Genomic DNA, 21,277 nt, shown 5'->3' with positions numbered 1-21,277 from the left:
ATATCTTCATTGACACATAGTAAGAGCCGTACATTTCCGACCAGGAAGCCACCAAATAGGAGGTGCTGTTTGTCAAGCTATTGGCTCACACATGGCGATATGTTCTTCTCCAAAGCCCCTTTGCTTCTTAGTGTTTTGTGGTCTGTTTCTTGCAAACAGCTTAGTCCTATTTTCTGTATTTTCTTTAAAAGGTATGAGTTTGGTTGGTTGTGGTGGCTCATGCCTATAATCCTAACACTTTGGGAGGTCACGGTGGGTGGATAGATTGAAGTCAAGAATTCGAGACTAGCCTGGGCAACATAGTAAGACATTGTCTCTACAAAAACTAAAAAAAAAAGTAAAAAATGAAAACACTAGCTGGGCATGGTGGCATACACGTGGGTCCCAGCTACTTGGGAGGCTGAGGTAGGAGGATTGCTTGAGCCCAGGAGGTTGAGGCTGCAGTGAGCCATGATTGCACCACTACACTCCAGTCTGGGTGACAGTGAGACTCTGTCTCAAAAAAAAAAAAAAAAAAAAAAGCATAAATTTCCATTTGATTACAGAATGCCTATTTTACTCATTCATGCTGATAACTGTAGGTGTACTCCATCAGAGAGACAATGTCTGCTTTAATTAAGGCCATCACTGATCAAATACAATTTTTGGACTTTTTTGGATTGAACTAATTTGGGGACATCCTGGGCTTTAGGATAGACTCAAAAAATAACTTTGTTATTTACAAGGCCGTAGTTTCCTGATCTCCTCCTATTTTATGGACAACAACGTATTTATAGATTGTGCCTTTTTTTTTTTTTTACTGGGCTTTTACAAATCACTACAATAAGGCATAAATATATGTATATAAAACATATACTTCACTCTTTCAAGTCACATGCTATACAATGAGTTTTGTTTTATGTGGTCATATCTATATTATATCCTATCTAGTGTCTTTTACTGACGAATACACATAGTTTATAACTAAGAAACATTTGACAGGAAAATCGGTATTTTTTATGATCTGCATAAACTTTTTAATGTAATTTAGGAAAAAAAAATCAGTGCCAAAAATGATACTTCAAATATAACAGAAGATTCAGAATGTAATGGGTTACAACAGTTCCAAAAAGACCACATTGTAAGGTTATCTTACTAGAATACAGTCTGTGATACATTTAATTAACGTTCTGTTTTATTTCAGTGGGGCTACGGTGGAGAGGATTACAAATAAATGCCCTCGTCCACTAACAAAGGGCGGCATTGTGGCTTATTCTGAAGATCCAGTCCTGAATGAGCTGACACACCTAAAACGATCTTCAGAATATACTTCAAGTTAAAGAAAAACCCAGAAGTCCTTTGGCCCTCCCCCTCAATAAGCTCTGCGGCATTCATATGACCCCCAGGCGATGCTCCCATCTTCTTTCGCCCAAGGGGAAGGGTCTTGGAGGGAACAGGTGTCTGCTTCCTCATCTGGGGAGAGCGGCCCCACCTTGGGTGGTAGGTCGTTTGACACCGTCATGAAAGGGGTGAAGGGGTAAGGAGGTGGGGTGGGGTACCCCGGAGTATGGTGCAGATCTTCCAGAGCATGCAGCGAGTAGGACTGAGCCCCAGCCAGGGAGGTCCCCCAGCTGGAGCCCTTGTGCTGACCGGTACTCCCAAACTCAAGCTGGGAGAGGCAACTCGTGCTGGGTGGCAAGGTCTGCAGGGCATCGGCAGACACAGGGTCGGGCTGGCTGAGACCGTCAGGCAACGTCTGCTCCCATGAGTCCCTCTGAGAATGGAAAGGCCACAGAGGTTATTCTGTAGGTGACACTCTGATGATACATTGCGTGCTGCCAGACTGTGACTTCAGGGCAGCCTTCGTCCCCTCTCTCTGCTGCCTGAAGCCTGGCTCTCAGGCTGCTCTTCTCTCTGGCTTTTGACACTAGCAGTGAAAGTTTTCCTCCTTTCCTACTCTAGAATTAGATTTGCTATAGATATTGAGATTCTTTTTCCCAGAAGACAACATTGAATGAGTGAAATGTGAGACTAACAAAATGCACATCTATGCAACATTTTACTGTGTACAATGCACTCTGTCTTGGATTCTTTTTGAGTCTCCCATTAGTCTGGGTCCTAGAATGCCCTTTACACAGTGGGGAAGGTCAGCGCTTGGCCCACTCCTTGGAGTAGACCTTCAACTCCATGGTGAGCTTTGGAGGGGACTAAGAAGCCCACTCTGTCCTCAGTAAGGCGGGAGGAAAGAGGTAGGAATCCCTTAAGTTTGGAGCTAGAAAGATGTGGATTCATTCATGGCTCCTCTTGACTCTGAGGCCAACATTGCTCATCTGTCAAATGGGGCTTTCATAAATATATCCTGAGTTGTTGCAAGTATTGAATGAACACATCACATTTTCTGGCACAGAGTATACTTAATAATGTGAATTCTCATTCTCTCCCTTTTGTCTAAAATGCTGTCTTTAGAGATTCATTCCTTTGTGGTAGAAACCTTTACGATTCTCTATGAGCATTAGCATTCTTCAGATCTTTATGAACTCACCTGTTTGGAAGGATTGAGAGAGAACAAGGATTTTTAGGCTAAAAATGTGGGGAAGGGGAGGCAGGGGACTTGGAAAGAAAGAGGAGCCCTATGTACCCTCCTTGGGAGATTAGCACCCATCTCATTACTGCCTAGCAGGTCTGAGATGCAGCTTCAGTGTTCCTTCCTTGGGAGCTGCAGGAATGATGATGACTGGCACTAACAGGGTGGGGGAACATCAGACAGTATCCGCAGAACATTAAAAAAATGGATATAAATCCTGCCGTACGTTCCTCCCAGTTCCAAGCCCTGCTTAGATCCTCCTGGCTGTCATGGCTAACAGGGATCCTTGAACAAGGCTCCCTCGGAGGGTGTCCTGGCATCTCCAGGCAGCTGCAAAGCAGCCTCAGGAGTCTCCAGGGTGAGCCAGACCTGGTTTCAACCCAGATGCCAAGCACAGCGGCTGGGCCAGGGGGTGAGCCTCACCCCTCTTTTACTCCCTCACAAGAGGCCTCTGCATACTCACAAATAGGAAGTGAGTGGGGTCTCCGGGGAAGGGCGGCGGCAGGAGCGGCGGCAGGGTGGAGGCGCTGAACAGAGAGCCCGCATTGGGCGTCAGCGCCGGAGGCCGGTAGTCTCCATAGGGCTCCGTGGGGAAGTAGGGCTCCAGGAGGGCCGCATGGCTCTGCCCTGCGGAGGACTCACAGGGAAACGGCTTCCCCACGCTGGAGGTGTAGACGTCATTTGAAAACTGTTTACTGTTGTGGAAGTCTGAGTCAGATAAGAAAGATCTTCTGACACCGTAGTAACCTGACGTGACCGGTGAACCTGTTGCCAAATGAAAAACACATGGGAAGAAAGTTCCTCCCACCCAGGGCAGGCAAGGCCTCAGTTGCAGCTGAGTCTCTGCCTGGAAAATGATGTTACTAACGCGTGCCTGACTCCAGCGCTAACATGGAAATAGAGAAGTGTCCTGAAAAGCGTGAAATATTCCTGCATTAGCCCAAATAACTAATGTTTGAAAACATTATCGCCTTTAGGGGTGAGTTCATTTTAGATAGTACGGTATCTGTTCATTCATTCACACTTACTGAGTACCTTCCAGGTGCCCCGGCGCTGTGCTAGGAAGAGATAAATAAAAGAATCTCTTGGCATTCACATTTTAACCAAGGAAGCATCTTTTTCACAACATCGGAGCTACCTCTCCATATGCATAGAACTGTTAACAAGAGGCTGCTCCTGGCCTGTTATCTGAGATCACCATCTCTGGATAACGTGACACATATAACCCCACCTCAAATCAGAGGCAGGCTGTACTCTGTCTTCTAATTCTTCGCAAATTGACCTTACACTGGGTCGCACACCTGGCAGACATCAATAAATGACTTGCTCTAAAAGGGTTAGATGGCTACACAGAAGCCAGTTTTAGAGGCCTGTAGTTGCAGGGCTTTGATGAGTTTCATGTTATTTGCTGCCCTCTTGTGGCCTCACGGAATCCTTCCCTCAACTCACCAGGACCCTGCAAGTTTAGGAAGACAGTGCCTGGTACAGGAAGTTTCCCTTGGTGGAGCAGGCGCGGTGGCTCACGCCAGTAATCCCGGCACTTTGGGAGGCCCAGGCTGGCGGATCACGAGGTCAAGAGACCGAGACCATCCTGGTCAACATGGTGAAACCGTGTCTCTACTAAAAACAATACTTATCAGCTGGGCCTGTCATCCCAGCTACTGTAGTCCCGGCTACTCGGGAGCCTGAGGCAGGAGAATCGCTTGAACCGGGAGGTGGAGGTTGCGGTGAACCGGGATTGCACCACTGCACTTCAGTCTGGGCGACAGAGCGAGAGTCCATCTCAAGAAGATAAATAAATAAATAAAAAATTTCCCTTGGTGGAGAGAGGAAGGGACAGAAACTGATAAGAGCTTCATTTAAGGTAAGCCCAACAGTGAAATGGTTTCCAAAGAAAAAGATGTGTTTGCTCAGCACTCAATAGCTCAGTTGTAGCAGAAAACACATGACCATTCAGAACATGTTTGAGGGCATAGACTTGAGGTCTATAAAACTTATGGTTTAATTGTTCCAGCTGGCCTTGGGTGTGATCTAATGCTAACACTAACACCATTAGGTCACAGGTCACAAAAAGGCTGAGCTTGGAAGAAGATGTAAGTGCCTGTCTTCCTTACCTTACCCCAACCACAGCAGACCACTTCTGAGCTTCTGACTGTATAGACTCAGAATTCCAGCCCATTCCACAGGACGTGGAACTTTATATTATGCTCATTCCTTTCACCTGAGTCACAATGATCTTTCCAGTCAACCTGCAAGCCCAAGGGGGCAGAGCTCATGCCTTATACATTTTCTTTAAACCTAGTAGTATAACATTGTGTTCAAGAACGGCATGTGAATTTATTCTTCCAGAAGAAGAAATCAAAATTCCCCATCAAAACCTATAGTACGATTCTCCTCACTTCACTTTCATCTTACATTCTATAACTTCTAACCTGCTCATGCATTTGAAAGCTGCAGTTAGGGTTTTCATTATAAGCATAACTCCCTGGGAAAAAAATCTGTGCAACTGAACCTTAATATAAATAAATAAGGTTCTGTTTCATACAATGAATTTATATTTATGAGAGTGGTTAAGGTTGAGAATATGAAAACAAGGTTTCCAGGCTCTCATCTATACTCCCAATTTCCAAATCAAAACAACCACAAAGAAAAAAGCATCTGCTCTCTTTCATGGACTTTCTCTGTACAAAGAGAAAGGATGATTTCTAGATAAAGAGAAGTTTTAGAATTTTTTTTTTTTTTTTTCTGTAGAAGGCAGGAGATGCAACCACATTTCAATGGCAGTATATATGATTGGGAAACAACATACAGGCATTTAAATATTCGGGATCCTCCATTGCTCTTATTCCTTTCCCTTCTCCAGCTTTGAAGGTGATAAAACTATTAGGGACGGTGCCGCTTCTGAGTTGAACTAGATGAGATGGTCTTTGCCTGTGTGTATGTGTATACGAGAATGTCCAACACTATTAGGAATTCTCTTTTTACATCTCCACAGGAGTATTTAATGAGACACAGGCATTGAAATGAATTCAAAATGCTGAACCAAGTGCCTGGCTCCCTCTGCTCGCAGGCTGCTTTCCTCTTTCTGTTTGAAAGCAGATGCTTCATCTCTCAGATCTTGGTGTCAGAACTTCAGATATTTTAAAACTGTATCAAGGGCATAATTTATATTGCCTTTGCCCCAAAAGCTTGGGATCAAAGGGCTGCTTTCAAGACAAAATGAGTTTTAAATTCAGAAATGACTGAATGAGTTCTGTTCTTCGCTGATTTTGTATTTTAGACAAAACTGTTTTAAAGGAGCAGAGTTTTGGAAGTGCTGTAAGGTCGTTATGAGAGAATGGAAGCCCAGATGCTTGATTTAAATTCCAAAGGGAATAATTGCTTATTGAATTGAAGTACTCACCTGGCGTCTGCACAAATGGAGACTGAGAGGAACTGACGCTGCTCTGGAAGGTAAACAGAATTCACGTGTTTTCTTTAGTTGTAAGTTTGATTTTTACAAAAATTAGGAATACCCCTTATAAGCTTGGTTTTATGATATTCAGAAATATTATCTGGGGAGTTGGGTTGACCCTCAGGTCAACTGAAAATAAGAATTCAAGTCCCGTAGAACAAAGTTTTACAAAGGACAAAGAGAAACCACACTTTTACATTTTGATAAACATGCCAGAAAGCACTGACTAGATAAAATGGAATAATTTATCCTCCATTTTCTACTGTTCCAGTTAACATTCCCTCATCAAATATATATTAAGTGACTATATATATGCATATACAGTAGCCTCCCCTTACCCACGAGGGATATATTCCAAGACTCCTCAGTGGGTTCCTAAAACTGAGGATAGTACCACACCTGATTGCCATCAGTCGAAACACGTTTCTGTTCATGTCCTCCACCCACAAACTCAATGCCTTTTCCATCTTAGCTAAGAATTTATCATGCACTGTGGCCACAGTTTTGCAGTTCGAGGTGCAACAGCAAAACTATCATGAATTTCTTTTTCCTTCTTCACAATTTCACAGACAGAAGATTTGTTCTTACCATACTGATGTCTGACCTCGGCATACATTTGTTTTTCTTTCCTTATTAAGTTGAGAACATTTGCCTTTTCATTTAAAGGAAGCACATTCTCGCTTCTCTTTGGCATATCTAAATTGCCAGCATCACTACTCTTGTGCTTTAGGGCCATTGTGCAATACAATAAGGGTGACTTGAACACAAGCACTGCCATACAGTGACAGGTGATCCAATCATTGAGTTGGCTACTGAGACGCTAACGGACAGGTGGTGTAGACAGTGTGGATCGGCTGGACAAAGGTAGGATTCAAGTCCTGGGCAGCATGGAGTGGGACTGAATGAAATTTCATCACACCACTGAGAAAGGCATGCCATTTAAGATTTAGGAATTGTTTATTTTTGGAGGTCTGCATTTAGTGTGTTCAGACTGCAGTTAACCATGAGTAGCTGAAACCTCAGAAAGGGAAACCATGGCTAAGGGGCGCCTACTGTATGTGTGTATGTGCATACACACATGCACTTAGTGTTGGGCTTCGGCACTGAAGGGCCACCTTTTGCTGTCTGAATCCATGTGGAGAAGGAAGCTCCACTAAGTGTAGGCACCTTGACTGGGATGCGCCCTCAGTTCCTAGAACAGGGTGTAGGTCATAATAGACTTAAGAAAAATATATGGAATGAAGACACAATCTTCAAAGAACCCACAGGCTAGAGAGTAGGGGAGGTTGGGGAACATGGTGGGTCGAATTATGTGCCCTCTCCAAAAGATATATATATATATTTTTTGAGATGGAATCTCACTCTGTCACCCATGGCACCATCTCAGCTCACTGCAACCTCCACCTCCCGGATTCAAGTGTTTCTCCTGCCTCAGTCTCCTGAGTATCTGGCATTGCAGGCATGAGCCACCACACCTGGCTAATTTTTGCATTTTTAGTAGAGATGGGTTTCACCATGTTGGCTGGGCTGGTCTTGAACTCCTGACCTCAGGTGATCTACCTGTTTCGGCCTCCCAAAGTGCTGGAATTTCAGGCATGATCCACCCAAAGATATATTGATATATTAATCCCTGATAACCTGTGAATGTGATGGTATTTGCTAATAGGGCTATTAAAGATGTAACTACTTAAATTAAGAGGTCATACTAAATTAGGGTGTGTCCTAAATCTCATGTGACTGATGTCCTTAAAGGAAGAGGGGAGGGACACACAAAGACACAGATGCAGATGGGACAAGGTCATGTGAAGACAAAGGCAGCAGTTTGAGTAATACAACCTCAAGCCAAGGAACATCGAGGATCACCAGCCACAATTGCCAGCTAGGAAGAGGCAAGGAAGGATTCTCCCCAGAGGCTCCAGAGGGAGCATGGTCCTGCTGACACCTTGATTTTGGACTTCTAGCCTCTGGAGCTATGAGATGATACATTTCTGTTGCTGTAAGTCATCCCATTTGTGGTAACTTGTTATTGAAGCCCTAAGAAACCAATACAGGGATGACTGATGACAAAACAGAATATTTGGTGTAGTATGAAAAGTGGCAGGGCCAGGGAAAGATGGGGTGATGGGGGCACCTAAACTGGTGTTAGGAATGGGGTGGGAGACACATCTTGCGGGACACAATGCCTAAGCGGACCTCTGAAGGAAGAGTATCTAGGTGAGTAGAGTCTTAAAATATTCAAATAATGGCTCCAAGATGTCCTGGAGCAAAGGCGAGAGGGTGTAGCTTCTATGGAAGTTAAGAATCCTCAACACCCAGTTTGTTGAATCTGAGTTCTTTTGCAGCGACTCTAATGATTCTATAGACTCTCAAGAGTTGGAAGAAATTTTATAGAGTCTCAATTTAATGATTGAATTCTCTCCATATTACCAACACCAGGTGCATCTAATATCCAGGGACAGAGAACTTAGCACCTTCTGAGGAAACCCATTTCTTCTTTAGGACCCTTTACCAATTACAAAGTTGGCTGGAAAGAATTGTTTTCCTAGTTCTAATCCCTTTGGTCCTTATCGAATAAGTTTAACACTTTTTGCATACACAGCCCTTCAAATATTTGAAGACAAGCCTATGAAAAATACCATACTGGGTGGCTTAAACAACAATTAATTATTTCTCACAGTTCATGAGACTGGAAGTCTGAGATCATGGTGTAGTTTTCAGTGAGGGCCCTCTTTCTGCTTTGCAGAAAGCTGGATTCTCACTGTGTGTTCACATGGCAGGGAGAGAAAGAGAAAGAGAGAAAGAGAAAGAGAAAGAGAAAGAGAGAAAGAGAAAGAGAAAGAGAGAAAGAGAAAGAGAAAGAGAAAAGAAGAGAAGAGGAAGAGAAAGAGAAAGAGAAAGAGAGAGAGAGATAATCTCTCTGATGTCTCTTCTTATAAGGACACTAATCCCATTAGAGAGATTCACCTGCAAGATCTAATTACTTAATTACCTCCCAAAGGCCCCTCCTCCAAATGCCATCACATTGGGGATTAGCACCTCAACATTTGAATTTTAGGGGAATGCAAACATGCAATTGCAATCTGTAGTATCAACCTCGAATTCAAACTTCTCCAGGCAAAATATCCTCCAACAACTCAGAAACAGCATGCTAATTAAGAGTAAAGCCTCTGGAACCAGAATGACTATGTTTGAATCCCAGCTCTACCTCTTACTAGCTGTGGGATCTTGGGCACCTGAAGATTAAATGAGATGATTACATCGAGCACTTAGAATAGTGTCTGCCACAGGGTAAACAGCATACATGCCTTAGTTATTATTACTATTATGCATTTTTTAGTTCCTTCAAATCTGTGGTATATTTCTCCAAACGTTTTGATTTCTGGGTTTTCCTGATTAATACTTTAACACTTTTAAGTGGCAGAAGGGAACTCTTGGGCAGGTAATGGTCAGAAGTGGGTCCCCTAATATTTCTCTGAGAAGGAAAGGGGCAGTGATTAAACCATAGATGCACTTGTATTTGGGCACATATTCCCATGTTGCGGGTGCCCATTTTATCCAGTGTTACCCTCCTGTTTTCAGCTCTGTGGTGTGGCTGGGCCTTTCCTTGAAGACCTGTGCCAACACATATGCCTTCTGGCTTCAGCCTCAGCCTCCTTCCAGGTTAAGTAGGATGTGGCAGGGGGTGGTAGCTGTCCTGGGTACTGCCCACAGAGATGTCCCATTGTTCTTCTCCTACCTTCTCTTCCTGCCTGCTTCCCTTAAACTGCTCTGGCCAAGGCTGGGGCCAGTATCAAGGCACCTGTGAGACACAGCTGCACACCCGCCCAAGCTAATGAGCATCAGCATCAGCACCAGCACCCTATTTGCCCTCAGTATGTTAGCCATTTATCTATCAGCTGAAACGGCTCTGCCTCCTGCCTCTGCCCCAGGAAGGGAGAGAGCCCAGTCTATGTCATTGTGGCTGACAAAACCCCTTCACCTTTTGACATCTCTGCTCTAAAAGTTTTTCTGTCTTTCTCCTCCACTGCCCACAATCTCCAGCATCTTCTAGGATGCCTTCTCCATCTTCTGCCCAGGCTTAATTATTACTGTGGAACTGACAGCACCGACTCCTCCCCGGCCCAATTTTTATACCAGAAGACTCTACAAAGATTTCACATTTAAAGGTCTGGTTGATTTTATTTATTACTGATGAAGCTTTTTGTACTCTTGTCTCCTGTATGATTTTGTTCTCTACCTGCTGTGGAAATTGTACACTCTATTTTCATTCTTTATGATTACCCTTACAATTTTACCATATATATTTAACAAAACCTGCAAACAATATCTTAACCCTGCAATTGAGAGATAAGAACTGTCCCTCTTCTAATTTACGTGTGTGCTATTCTCTTTTCTTTTAGCTTGTTTCTTGTTATTAAGCTGCCACAAATTAGACATCAATGTCATCATTTAATTCAGTAATTCTGTATTAGATTTACTAATTTGAATTAAGGTTCAAGTGTTTACCATTTGCTTTGCTTATTCCTTTCCCAGACTTTCTTTCTAGGTTCATTTCCTTCTTCTGAAGTAATTTTTTTGAAAAATCCCTTAAGTGTCAGTGTTGTTGAAAGTAAACTGTTTCAATTTCTGTTTATCTGAAAATATTATTTCTTTCGACCTTGTACTTGAAAGATAATACCGCTGGATTTACGATTTTAACTTTATAGGTTTTTCTTTTTTTTTTTCTTAGCACTTTGAAGATCTCATATATGTGTGTGTGTGTATATATATATATATATATATATATATATATATTTATAGAGTGTGTGTGATGGAATCTTGCACTGTCACCTGGGCTGGAGTGCAGTGGTGCGATCTTGGCTCACAGCAACCTCCGCCTTCCAGGTTCAAGCGATTCTCCTGCCTCAGCCTCCCGAGTACTACAGGCATGTGCCACCATGTCCAGCTAATTTTTGTAATTTTTTTTTTAAGTAGAGACGGAGTTTCACCATGTTGGCCAGCATGGTCTCGATCTCTTGACCTTGTGATCCAGCCGCCTTGGCCTCCCAAAGTGCTGGGATTGCAGGCGTGAGCCACCATGCCTGGCCAGTGTCTGCTATTGGTCTTTCAGTTATTCTTTGTGACAATCTTTTCTTTATTTCTGACTGTTCCCAATATACTCCCTTGGTCTTTGAGGTTCTTCAAGTTCACCTCATTTTATCTAGAGGTAGATTTCTTTTTATTTATCTTGCTTGATATAGAATGGGCTTCATGTATCTAGGGATTCATGTCTTTCATAAATTCTGAAGAAATGTCAATCATCATCTCTTCAAATATTGTCTTGTCTTTATTATGACTGTTCTCTCCTCCTGGGACTCTGTTTAGATATATGTTAGAACTTTTACTATTATCCTCAAAATCCCTTAACCTCTATTTATTTTTTCTGTGTCTGTGATTCTTTGTTCTATATTTTGGTAGAGATTGGCATAGATTTCTTCAGATGTGTTTTCAGTTCACTAATTCTTTATTCAACTATAGTTAATTTGTTGTTTAACTCACACATTGAGTTTTTATATCCATGATTTTATATTTTTTCATTTCTATAAATTCCATTTGATTTTTAGAATCTATTTGGTAATTTCTGATAGCCTCTTGTTGAGTGCTCATTATGTATTAAGTATTATGTATTTTGTATTTGGTAATTCTAACACATGAAAGTTCTGGGAATTTAAATTTATTGTCTACTGTTTGTGTGGATTCATTCACAGTGGTTTGCTTTCTTATGTGTGGGTGATCTTTGATTGAAACTCAGATCTTATTGACCTAATCTGTGGAGATCTGGGGTCCTGAATTGAGGCTGCTTTCCTCTAGAAGATTTATGTTTATATCTATGGGAGACCGGCTGCCTTCCAGGTTCCCCACATTAATCCTGGAGTCCAAGGTTCAGCCTCCCAATCTTGGCAACAGGTCAAGGACCAGTCTTCACAGGTAAAGCCAATTGAACACCTGTCCTCACGAAACCTGTCTTTTTGGCAGGATCACCTTCTCATCATTCAGTGCTTTACTTTCTGCTCAAACCCTTTTTCAATCTCCTATGCCAACTCCTGCCCCTACCCCCATTGGAGATTTCTCTTACTTTCTGCTAGCTCAACAACTCACTAAAAATTTGTATTGTGCAAGATACAGTTTTGTTGTGGGAGAGCTCTTCTCACCCCCATACCAGAATTGAATCTGTAACTATTGAGCCCAGATGTAGATACCATCCTGGTTTTAACACAGCACAGAAGCTTTGATTTTTCCATGACTTCCAACATTTTCCAGCAGAGATCTAAATTATAACAGAAGTAATTCATAAACACTTACTTATAGTAATTTCATAAACGCACTGTGAGCTATTGCTATGGTCAACTGTGCTATATGTATCATCTCATTTAATTCTCATGACCACCTCAGAAGATCACTAATATTTTTCTCATTTTGCCAATGAGGGAAGCTAAGCATAGAGAGAATAACCTGATTTCCCTTCTAGGAGAGGATTGGTTGTGGCGATGGTAGTAGTGGGTGGAATTAGACAAGAGCCTTTCTGATATCTGAGCCTGTTTCTTAACCACCACACCAGTCTGCTTTGGAAGCATTTTAGTAATTCAACAGTTAAAAATAGAAAAGCATCCTAGTTTGAAAAAATTTAGTGTAATGGAGACTTACGGACATCCAGAGAGATCATATAATTATATAAAAGCTCACAAGGAGGATTGGGTGGTACACTTTCCTGTCTGTCTGTCTATCTGTCTCTCTCTCTCTTTCTTTCACACACACACATACACATCCTTAATCCTTTGAGTGACATTCTACTTTTGAAGGGGTCAGCTTTACTGAGATATAATTTACATATAATAAAATTCACAAAATTTAAGGGTACAATTCAATGAATTTTGGCAAAATTTGATGAACACTTGTGACCTACCACCGCAATCATGATGTAAAACATTCTCATCAGACTAGTCAATTTATAGCTATAATTAGTGCTGCCCACTCTGTGGTGACCTGGGAAATATTTTGATGGATAAACACAAAAGTCAATGATAATGGACCTCTTCAGTTGGTATCACAGACCCTAGAAGACTCCTAAAGGGCCTGCGTGGGGTTGGGAAGAAGGTCACTGGGAAGATATCAGAGCTGCCACTTGCTTCTCCATCCCATTTCCAGATTTCATCAGTCAGGAGAGAAAAGCCTAAACCAGGGTCCTTCAGCATGTGCAGTCATTGTCATTTCCTATGTGAAGGGAAATCTTCCATTTTTTTTCTTAGTTCGATATATTGTATTCACACAGTTGTCTCTTATCCTGCAAATCCTCCAGAAGTAACATTGAAATTAATATTGAAGAGCCCATAACTTTTGACCAAGCGAGATGGTATATAATTTTGATTTTGCATACTGCAAACAACAGGATCCTGCAATGCCAGCTAGCCAAATTTAGAGGTTTATATTTGAATGAAATTTGCCAGCCTGCAACTTCCTGCAGCTAACACGGCAGCCTCACAGCTGCCCCCAAAGCCCCTCCATGAAAATGAGTTAATTTGAACTAATAGGTCACCAAAGTAATAAAGTGATAAGATTAGGAGTTTCCCTTGAGTACATTTATAGTCATTTTATGATCCTATAATATTTTTAGGTGTCAACCTAGTTGAAGGACATATTGAAATGTACTAAGGAGGTGATGTCTGACTAGCATGCCATGTTCATACTGCCGTATACTTTTATTTCTTAATTCAAATTGACATAAAATTTAGTTTAGAAAATGAGTCTTCAAACTTAAAGATATTGCTACTCATGCTTAAGTAACAATAATCATAGCCACTTGTGAATAGGTGATATCTCTCTTTGAGACATTCATAGTATTTTATACATTTACATTTTCATTGTCGTCATTTCTATGGTTGTGAGACAGGTGGAGCTGATGATACTATATTCAACATTCTGACACTACATTTTAATGTCTACATTTAGATCCACCACAGGTCATATGGTTTTCCTCCAACTTTGGAATTAAAGGAAGGTTAATGCTGGCTGTTAACACAGTTAGTCTTTAAATGGGCACTGATGTTATGTTGGAATATCTCGCCAGGAAAAAAATACGGGTATAGAGATTTACATGTCTTAGTTAACAGGAAAAGTGTATGGTAGAACCAGGGGCATTTCGGTTGGTGTGAAATATTGTGTGTCGGCTAAACTATCTCAAACATATTCTAATAAATCTTATTATGTTTGCAAAGTTTGAAACAGGTTTTGATTTATAGGTCACTTACCTGAATTATATATTGTAAATAAGAAAAATAATCTATAATTGTAAAGAATTGTAAAGAAGAAAAATAATCTATAATCAATATCAACTACAGATGTAAGCATCTACTATGCGTCAGAAAAGGGGCAAGTCAATGTGTGGAGGATTTGAATTGGGTGCTGAAGGATGAGAGGATGCAGAGAGGAGAAAGGAAGCTCCCAGGAAGGAGGAATTTTGTGAACCAAACACAAGGTGGGAAAGCACAGCTCTTCTTCAGGAAATAATAAGCAAGTTGGCTTGTCTAGAACAGAAGTTTCATTTCATTCATTCTTTTAAAGTTTATTCTGTGCCTACTCTGCACCAGGATTGTGGTAGTTTCCAGAAATACAAAGAGGAGTAAGACATAGATTCTATTCTTGACAGCACACAGTTTCAGAGCAAAAACAGGTGCATAAATATATATGTAATTAGTGCAATAATAGAAATAAGGGTTGTGGTTGAGAAGACTAGCATTTCCTGGTGCCTACTTCCCGCCGGACTCTGTGTCAGGCACTTTACATATGTTAGTTTGTCTGTGTGATAATTTTTAGTGACAACTAATGTCTGGGTTCTTTATGTACTCTGCAGAGTGTGAGATGATTTGCATGCATTATTTCATTAGATCATCACCATTAACCAATGAGATAGATTGTTATAAGTTATAATCCCTAGCTTATTGATGAGAAAACTAATAGATACTTCTGAAGGATTTGTCCAAAGTCACAAGGCTGCTAAGTGACATAGCCTGAATTCTAAACGTGATTTAGTGCACATATGGGGGTGCGGGCAGGGATGAAGGCCGGGAGGTGATGGGGTGATTTACTGTCTTGGGGGAATGTGATTTAGTACATCAAAACATAGGTGATATCTGAGTCTGGGTTTGAAGTCTAGATATAAGGAAATTAGTTTAAGGGGTATTGTTGCTGGAGAGAGAAACAAAGGCTCAAATGTGAGGAGCTGCATGTCACATACCTGGAAATGCGGGCAGGAAGTGTGACAAGAAAGCTGAAGAGAAGCTGGAGGAAGATGCAGGCACCAGGTTATAAAGTTCTCCTTCTTCCTTCTTCCTTCTTCCTTCTTCCTTCCTCCTCCTCCTCCTCCTCCTCCTCCTCCTCCTCCTCCTCCTCCTCCTTCTTCTTCTTCTTCTTCTTCTTCTTCCTGCTTTCTTCTTCTTCTTCCTCTGCTTCCTCTTCTTTTTCTTCTTCTTCCTCCTCTTCTTCTTCTTCTTTTTTTTTTTTAGACGGAGTTTCACTCTTGTTGCCCAGGCTGGGGTGCAATGGCACAATCTCGGCTCACTGCAACCACCGCCTCCTGGATTCAAGCGATTCTCTGGCCTCAGCCTCCCAAGTAGCTGGGATTATAGGCACCATTAACCATGCCTGGCTAATTTTTTTTTGTATTTAGCAGAGATGGGGTTTCACCATGTTGGTCAGGCTGGTCTCGAACTCCTGACCCTAGGTGATCCACCCACCTTGGCCTCCCAAAGGGCTGGGATTACAGGTGTGAGCCACCGCACCAGGCCTTTTCTGTGCTGGGCACAGTGGTTCATGCTTGTAATCCAAGCACTTTGGGAGGTGGAGGCAGGAGGATCCCTTGAGCCCAGCTCGAGGCACGATCCTGGCTCACTGCAATCTCTGCCTCCCAGGTTCAAGTGATTCTCCCGCCGCAACCTCTTGAGTAACTGGAATTACGGCACCCACCACCACGTCCAACTAATTTTCATATTTTTAGTAGGGACGAGGTTTCACCATGTTGGCCAGGCTGGTCTCAAACTCCTGACCTCAGGTGTTCCACCCGCCTTGGCCTCCCAAAGTGTTGAGATTACAGGCGTGAGCTACCGTGCCCGGCCCAGAACTTTCTTAGCAGTATAGACATGGTGAAAATGATGCTCGAGGGAATTTAATCTGGTGCTAAAATGACAGGTTGGAAATTACTGGTGGGGTGAGCATATGGGCTGTTGTAGGTGAATAGAGCCCAATGATGAGGGTCTGATGGCCCTCAGTAGGGCTGGGATTTCAGAAGGCCAGCAGGTGCCATTTCTATTCACCTCTATTTGGCATCCTTTTAGAGGATTATCAACAAGGGCTGCCACTCTCCCATAGGTGCTGAGGACTGCTGGCCACCTGTCCTGGATGCTGCACAATTTCCGGGGCTCTCTTCCTCTTTTCTTTGTTATCACCAACTTTCCTGCTGATACGTGTATGAGAGGTGGCTGGCAGGTCTTCCTCATACTGACATATTTACAAAGAAAAAACCCTACTTTTTATATGATTTAATTTAATGGGGCATGGTATAGGCCTAATTCTAAGGCCAAGAAGACTTTTTGGCTGAGGAGGGAATATTGAAATATATATCCTCAAACGCATTTACCTGTGTCTACAAAGCCTAGGTCATAGGGGATTTATCTTACAAAGAAAGAGTTCATCTAGTTTTGTGCACCCTGTCTCCATTATCACCAGCCTCAGGGGACAGTAGAGGCTGTTATTGACATAAAAAGATTAAGTGATTTGCTCAAGGCTTTCAAATGTATAGGGGTAAAATGAAGACTAAAAACCATGTTTAAATTCTCTCCCAGGAAGGGATTTCGCCACAAAAACATTAATTTATGCATTTTTGGAATAGTGCATGTAATTATCTAACAAATTTTGATATTTATTAACTTGTTGGTGTGACAACTTAATTTCTCTTTAATAAAATGCCATAGCAAATTTTCTGGAAGAATTTACATGAAACTCACTGGGGTAGCCCTTGGGATGTAGAACAAGAGAACTAGGGAAAGGGAAGACTTTAGCTAGCTTCTGCTTTTCACTTTAACTCTTGTTCTGCCTGACATTTTACATTGAATTTCTTTTGTAATTAAGGCAACTATTTAACACAAATTAATAAATAGACTTTAGGTCATATATTTATTGTAAATCTCAAACCTTTTGAAAACTGTGATGTCAAGTGTCTTCAATTGCGGGGATATAAACTATTTTATGTCATTTGGAAAGGTCAGATGGTTGCAGAATTCCCATTTTCATATAGTTTCTTAAAGTTTTACTGTTAAAACTCTCCTGCTTGGCACAAAATAACGTCCAGGCTGTCTCTGTGAGAAAGTGATTTCTGTTGCCCAAGTTACAAAATGAAACACATTTTTTACCCCCGGATCTTGGCATGCCTTTGGAATGCTATTTGTATTTATGTAGCTAAGTTGGAACAACAGGAGTCACTGAGAGGCACTTTGGTCAGAACAGAATCTGCAGAACTTCAGCCCTGCCAGATGGACTTGCCGCGGCTGTTCCGCTGCAAAAACTGATTATTTTTGCAAGCTGCATGAAAGAATTCACCACCAGGAATTATTTTAAATTTTATGACATTAAAAAAAACCCTGAAGAACCAATAGAGCAGCTGAAAAAATAAGTTGCTTGCAAAAGGTTTGCCTTTATTATTATTTTTAAAATTTCTGTGATTGTGAACGAGCAGGTGGTTGGGTGGGGAACACAGAAAGCACTGGGAATGTGGTTCAGATCTCTAAACAGGGCAGGACAGTGGGCTAATTAAAGTCAGACAATGGGCCATTTAGAACGCCTTAGTAAAGCATTCATTCAAATGAATGCCAAGAATATAGTGTGTACCTCTGTATTCAAACATTGGTGTTTTGAGTTTACTAGACACTGCCCGCTCAGAAAATGTTTCTTTTTTTTTTCTTTTTACATTATTTGTAGGCTTGTGGAGGGGGTTAGCTGGCCATGTTAACAAGCAATATGCAAAGCACTGTGCTAGGAGATGGAGCAAAAGGTATGGGGAGATGTTCCCAGGGCGAGCACGGATTCCCTTTATCAATAACCTTGCAAAATTTCAAATGAGAAATAGATTATTCTGCTGGCATTCATGAAAAAGTAGCAAGGGTAAATAAGATATATTTATTGAAGAAAAATTGCAGTTTCTTAAGAGCCTTAGCAGTCAAACACAAGGAGAACAACAGGTATTTCTAAAAATTTAAGAAAAATAAAGATAATATGGGAAGAAATAAAAAGCTAAGAGAAGATAAGAAAAATAAAGCAGGCCGGGAACGGTGGCTCATGCCTGTAATCCCAGCACTTTGGGAGGCTGAGGCGGGTGGATCACCCAAGGTCAAGAGTTCAAGAACAGCCTGACCAATACGGCAAAACCCCGTCTCTACTAAAAATACAACAAACAAACAAACAAACAAAAAAACATAGCCAGGTGTGATGGCGTGTGCCTGTAGTCCCAGCTACTTGGGAGCCTGAGATAGGAGAATTACTTGAACCCAGGAGGTGGAGGTTGCAGTGGGCCGAGATCGCACCACTGCACTACAGCCTGGGTGACAGAGCAAAACTCTGTCTCAAAAAAAAAAAAAAAAAAAAAAAAAAAAAAAAAAAAAAAAAAAAAAAAGAAAAAAAGAAAGAAAGAGAAAAAAAGAAAAATATAGCAATAACCAATAAAACACACATTGGGCCACCTGATGCCCATTTGCTATGCTCAGGCACACACGACAATCTTACTAAAATCAAAACATGTTGTAGGGTGGGTTCAGGTTATGAGTTGAAGAGGTGAAAAATAATTTCTATGGTAAATTTTAAGAAATCAGAGAAGACCATGAGTATTTCCTGTAATTGCAGCTGTGCCAACTGTTTTGCACTCATGCCTGCAGAGCTCGGGATGCCTCGGTCCAAAGCTTATCCTTTGTCCAACCACAGATTCAATATACTATCCACGTGTTATGTTCTCAGATGTGACAACATGCTGATGGCTGCGGAGGCTGTGATTTCTTCCTTGGATTTATGTATGACCAACTCCTTAATTTTAAGGCCTGTGCATCACTTTTTGCTTTTACTTGTATTTGACTTCTTCTGGCATTTTCATTGTTGTTTAGCACCACCATTAGAATGCCAAAGAGAAGTAGTGTGGTATTAGATTTCTATATTAGTAAAGGGTTCTATCTGTTTCTAGCATGGAATACTAAAAATTGGCTTAGTATATAGGAAATGAGAGCATTGCTGGGCTTCCTCTCCCCATCTTTTCTCAAGCTTTCATAAGAAGGTAAAGCCTTAAGGAAATTATTCTCATCTTTCCTTATCAGCTGTTATATTTATTAAGAATATATGTAAGGTTCCATAGTGTGTATGACTATGAGAGAATTCCAGACACCACAGGGCCTAGGAGATCATTGAAGGGATGGGTCACCAGAGACAGCAGGTGAATTGAGCTGGTAAACTCTGTTTTTCACTGGGTTCAGGAATCTCTTCCAGCCCACAAAAGGGGGCTGATATTGTCTCTGCCTTCTAAGGTGGAAGAAGTGGCATTCTGCATCCAGTCCCATGAGTGAGCCATGGATGCCAGCCTCTCAAATAACTTGGCAATATTCAGAAAAGAAATCCAAAGACATGCCAGGGGAGTAAGCTTCAGGTAAGAAGAAAAGCTCAGAGAGAAATGGGTTGCGAGAGTAGACCCCAGAGGTTCTAGAGAACAGAAAAGAGGCTTCTGCAAGGTCAGGATGGCCCACTCTGACTCCGGTTCAGGAAGCGATTTCCTCTCAAACAGAGAGGGCCAGGTGCCACATAGAGCCCCATGAGGCCAGGGGGTCCAAGAGTGGTGGGGAATGACCAAGAGGGACTATATTCAGTGTTCTCCATGTGATCCCCCCGCTAGGTGCAGCTGTTTCTGGGACAGAAAGCAGGTTCTAGAACAGAACTGGAGGCAAATTCTATAAGGAAATTGAAAACTTCTTGGGTCTAATGTCTTCTAAGATGTCTGAGTATCATAGGAAAGGAAGGTCCTGGTGCTGGTTTGGGCTGGGTATGGCCTCATCTCTTGAACAGTCTACAGGCACATTGTAGGGCCGGCTGGGGAGACAAATGTGTTCCTGAGAGGGAGCAAAAGTCATAACTGGGGCCACACATCACACACGAAATCTGGAGGGTGACTTGAGAGCTGAGCAGGAGGGCCTGAAGCAGAGTGACCACTCCAAAGCTCGCCCTTCTTTGGGCTGGAATCATAATGTAAGAGGGCAGTAGCGTGGGTGAAGTGAAGACCTGGAGTCCCACAAACCTAGTTCCAAATCTAAGCCCCACTAATTTCTACCTGATTCTTATTTTTCTGATCTCAAAAATAGATATGGGTACCACCCTCTGAAAGCTGTCGTGCTTGTGTTGATAAATGAAATATATTTTTAAATAGATCAATGAAATTATTTGTAAAGTTCCTATTTCATAGCCCAGTGGTTAAGTGATAGTTATTGTTATTATTCATTATTATTTATCCCAGAGAGAACTGAACAGGTGGGAAGGGAACTCAGTAATAAACATCAACTCAGTTGTACCCCCCCATGCCCATCTTTGACCCAATATTAACATTAGCATCAGAACTTTTGGAGGCTACACAATCATTCTTCTGCTTTATGTGTTTTTTCTATTCCCTGTATTCCTGGCTAACTCCGATTGCAAAACTTCAGTCAAAGTAGAGAAAAGGGAATTTATCTTTTTCAGATTGCAGAGGGGGTTCAGCTTGGCCTTGGAGGTTGGGGGTAGGGGTGCCAGTGGGTGGGACGCATTCTGAGCTCTGGGAAAATCTACTGAGTCAGGAGGAGACACAGCTGTACCCAGTGGGGGAAACACATGGAGAACACTGAATGCTGACCCTCTCCCATCTGCACCACTCAGAAGATTCTTTTAAATTCAGGAAATGTAGGCTTCAGAAAGTCACATCCCTTGTTCGGTCAGCAAATTGGTGGCAAATCCTGATCAAAATATTCAGACTTTTATTTCTTCCTTCTTGTCATTTGAAGCTGTTTTTTTCAAATGGCAGTTTGTGACAGATAAGCATAATGATAGGTTTGTTGTCCTAGACTGATTGAGTTTTTGGACATTTAGGACTACAGAATGGGAGTAGTTGAAATTATCTTAATGAAATGCACCAGGTTGGAGTTTCAACTCTAGCTTTCTTGACTGGAAGAATG

At 41.8% G+C, this 21,277-nt stretch overlaps 1 protein-coding gene across 1 annotated transcript in view; it reads right to left on the bottom strand.

Moving 5' to 3' along the window:
- Window positions 1-999: 999 nt before the first annotated feature.
- C13H11orf53 (chromosome 13 C11orf53 homolog) overlaps window positions 1,000-21,277 on the bottom strand; it is a 40,331-nt gene continuing 20,053 nt past the window's right edge. The window contains exons 3-5 of the mRNA XM_031936667.1: window positions 5,967-6,009; window positions 3,027-3,328; window positions 1,000-1,753 (exon numbers count right to left, since the gene is read on the bottom strand). Of these exons, the coding sequence (XP_031792527.1) occupies window positions 1,352-1,753; window positions 3,027-3,328; window positions 5,967-6,009 (747 nt within the window). The 3' untranslated portion in view covers window positions 1,000-1,351. The remainder of the gene's footprint in view (window positions 1,754-3,026; window positions 3,329-5,966; window positions 6,010-21,277) is intronic.

This window comes from Piliocolobus tephrosceles, chromosome 13 (assembly GCF_002776525.5).
Source record: "Piliocolobus tephrosceles isolate RC106 chromosome 13, ASM277652v3, whole genome shotgun sequence".
Taxonomy (NCBI): Eukaryota; Metazoa; Chordata; class Mammalia; order Primates; family Cercopithecidae; genus Piliocolobus; species Piliocolobus tephrosceles.
This window is presented reverse-complemented; position numbering and strand designations above follow the sequence as displayed.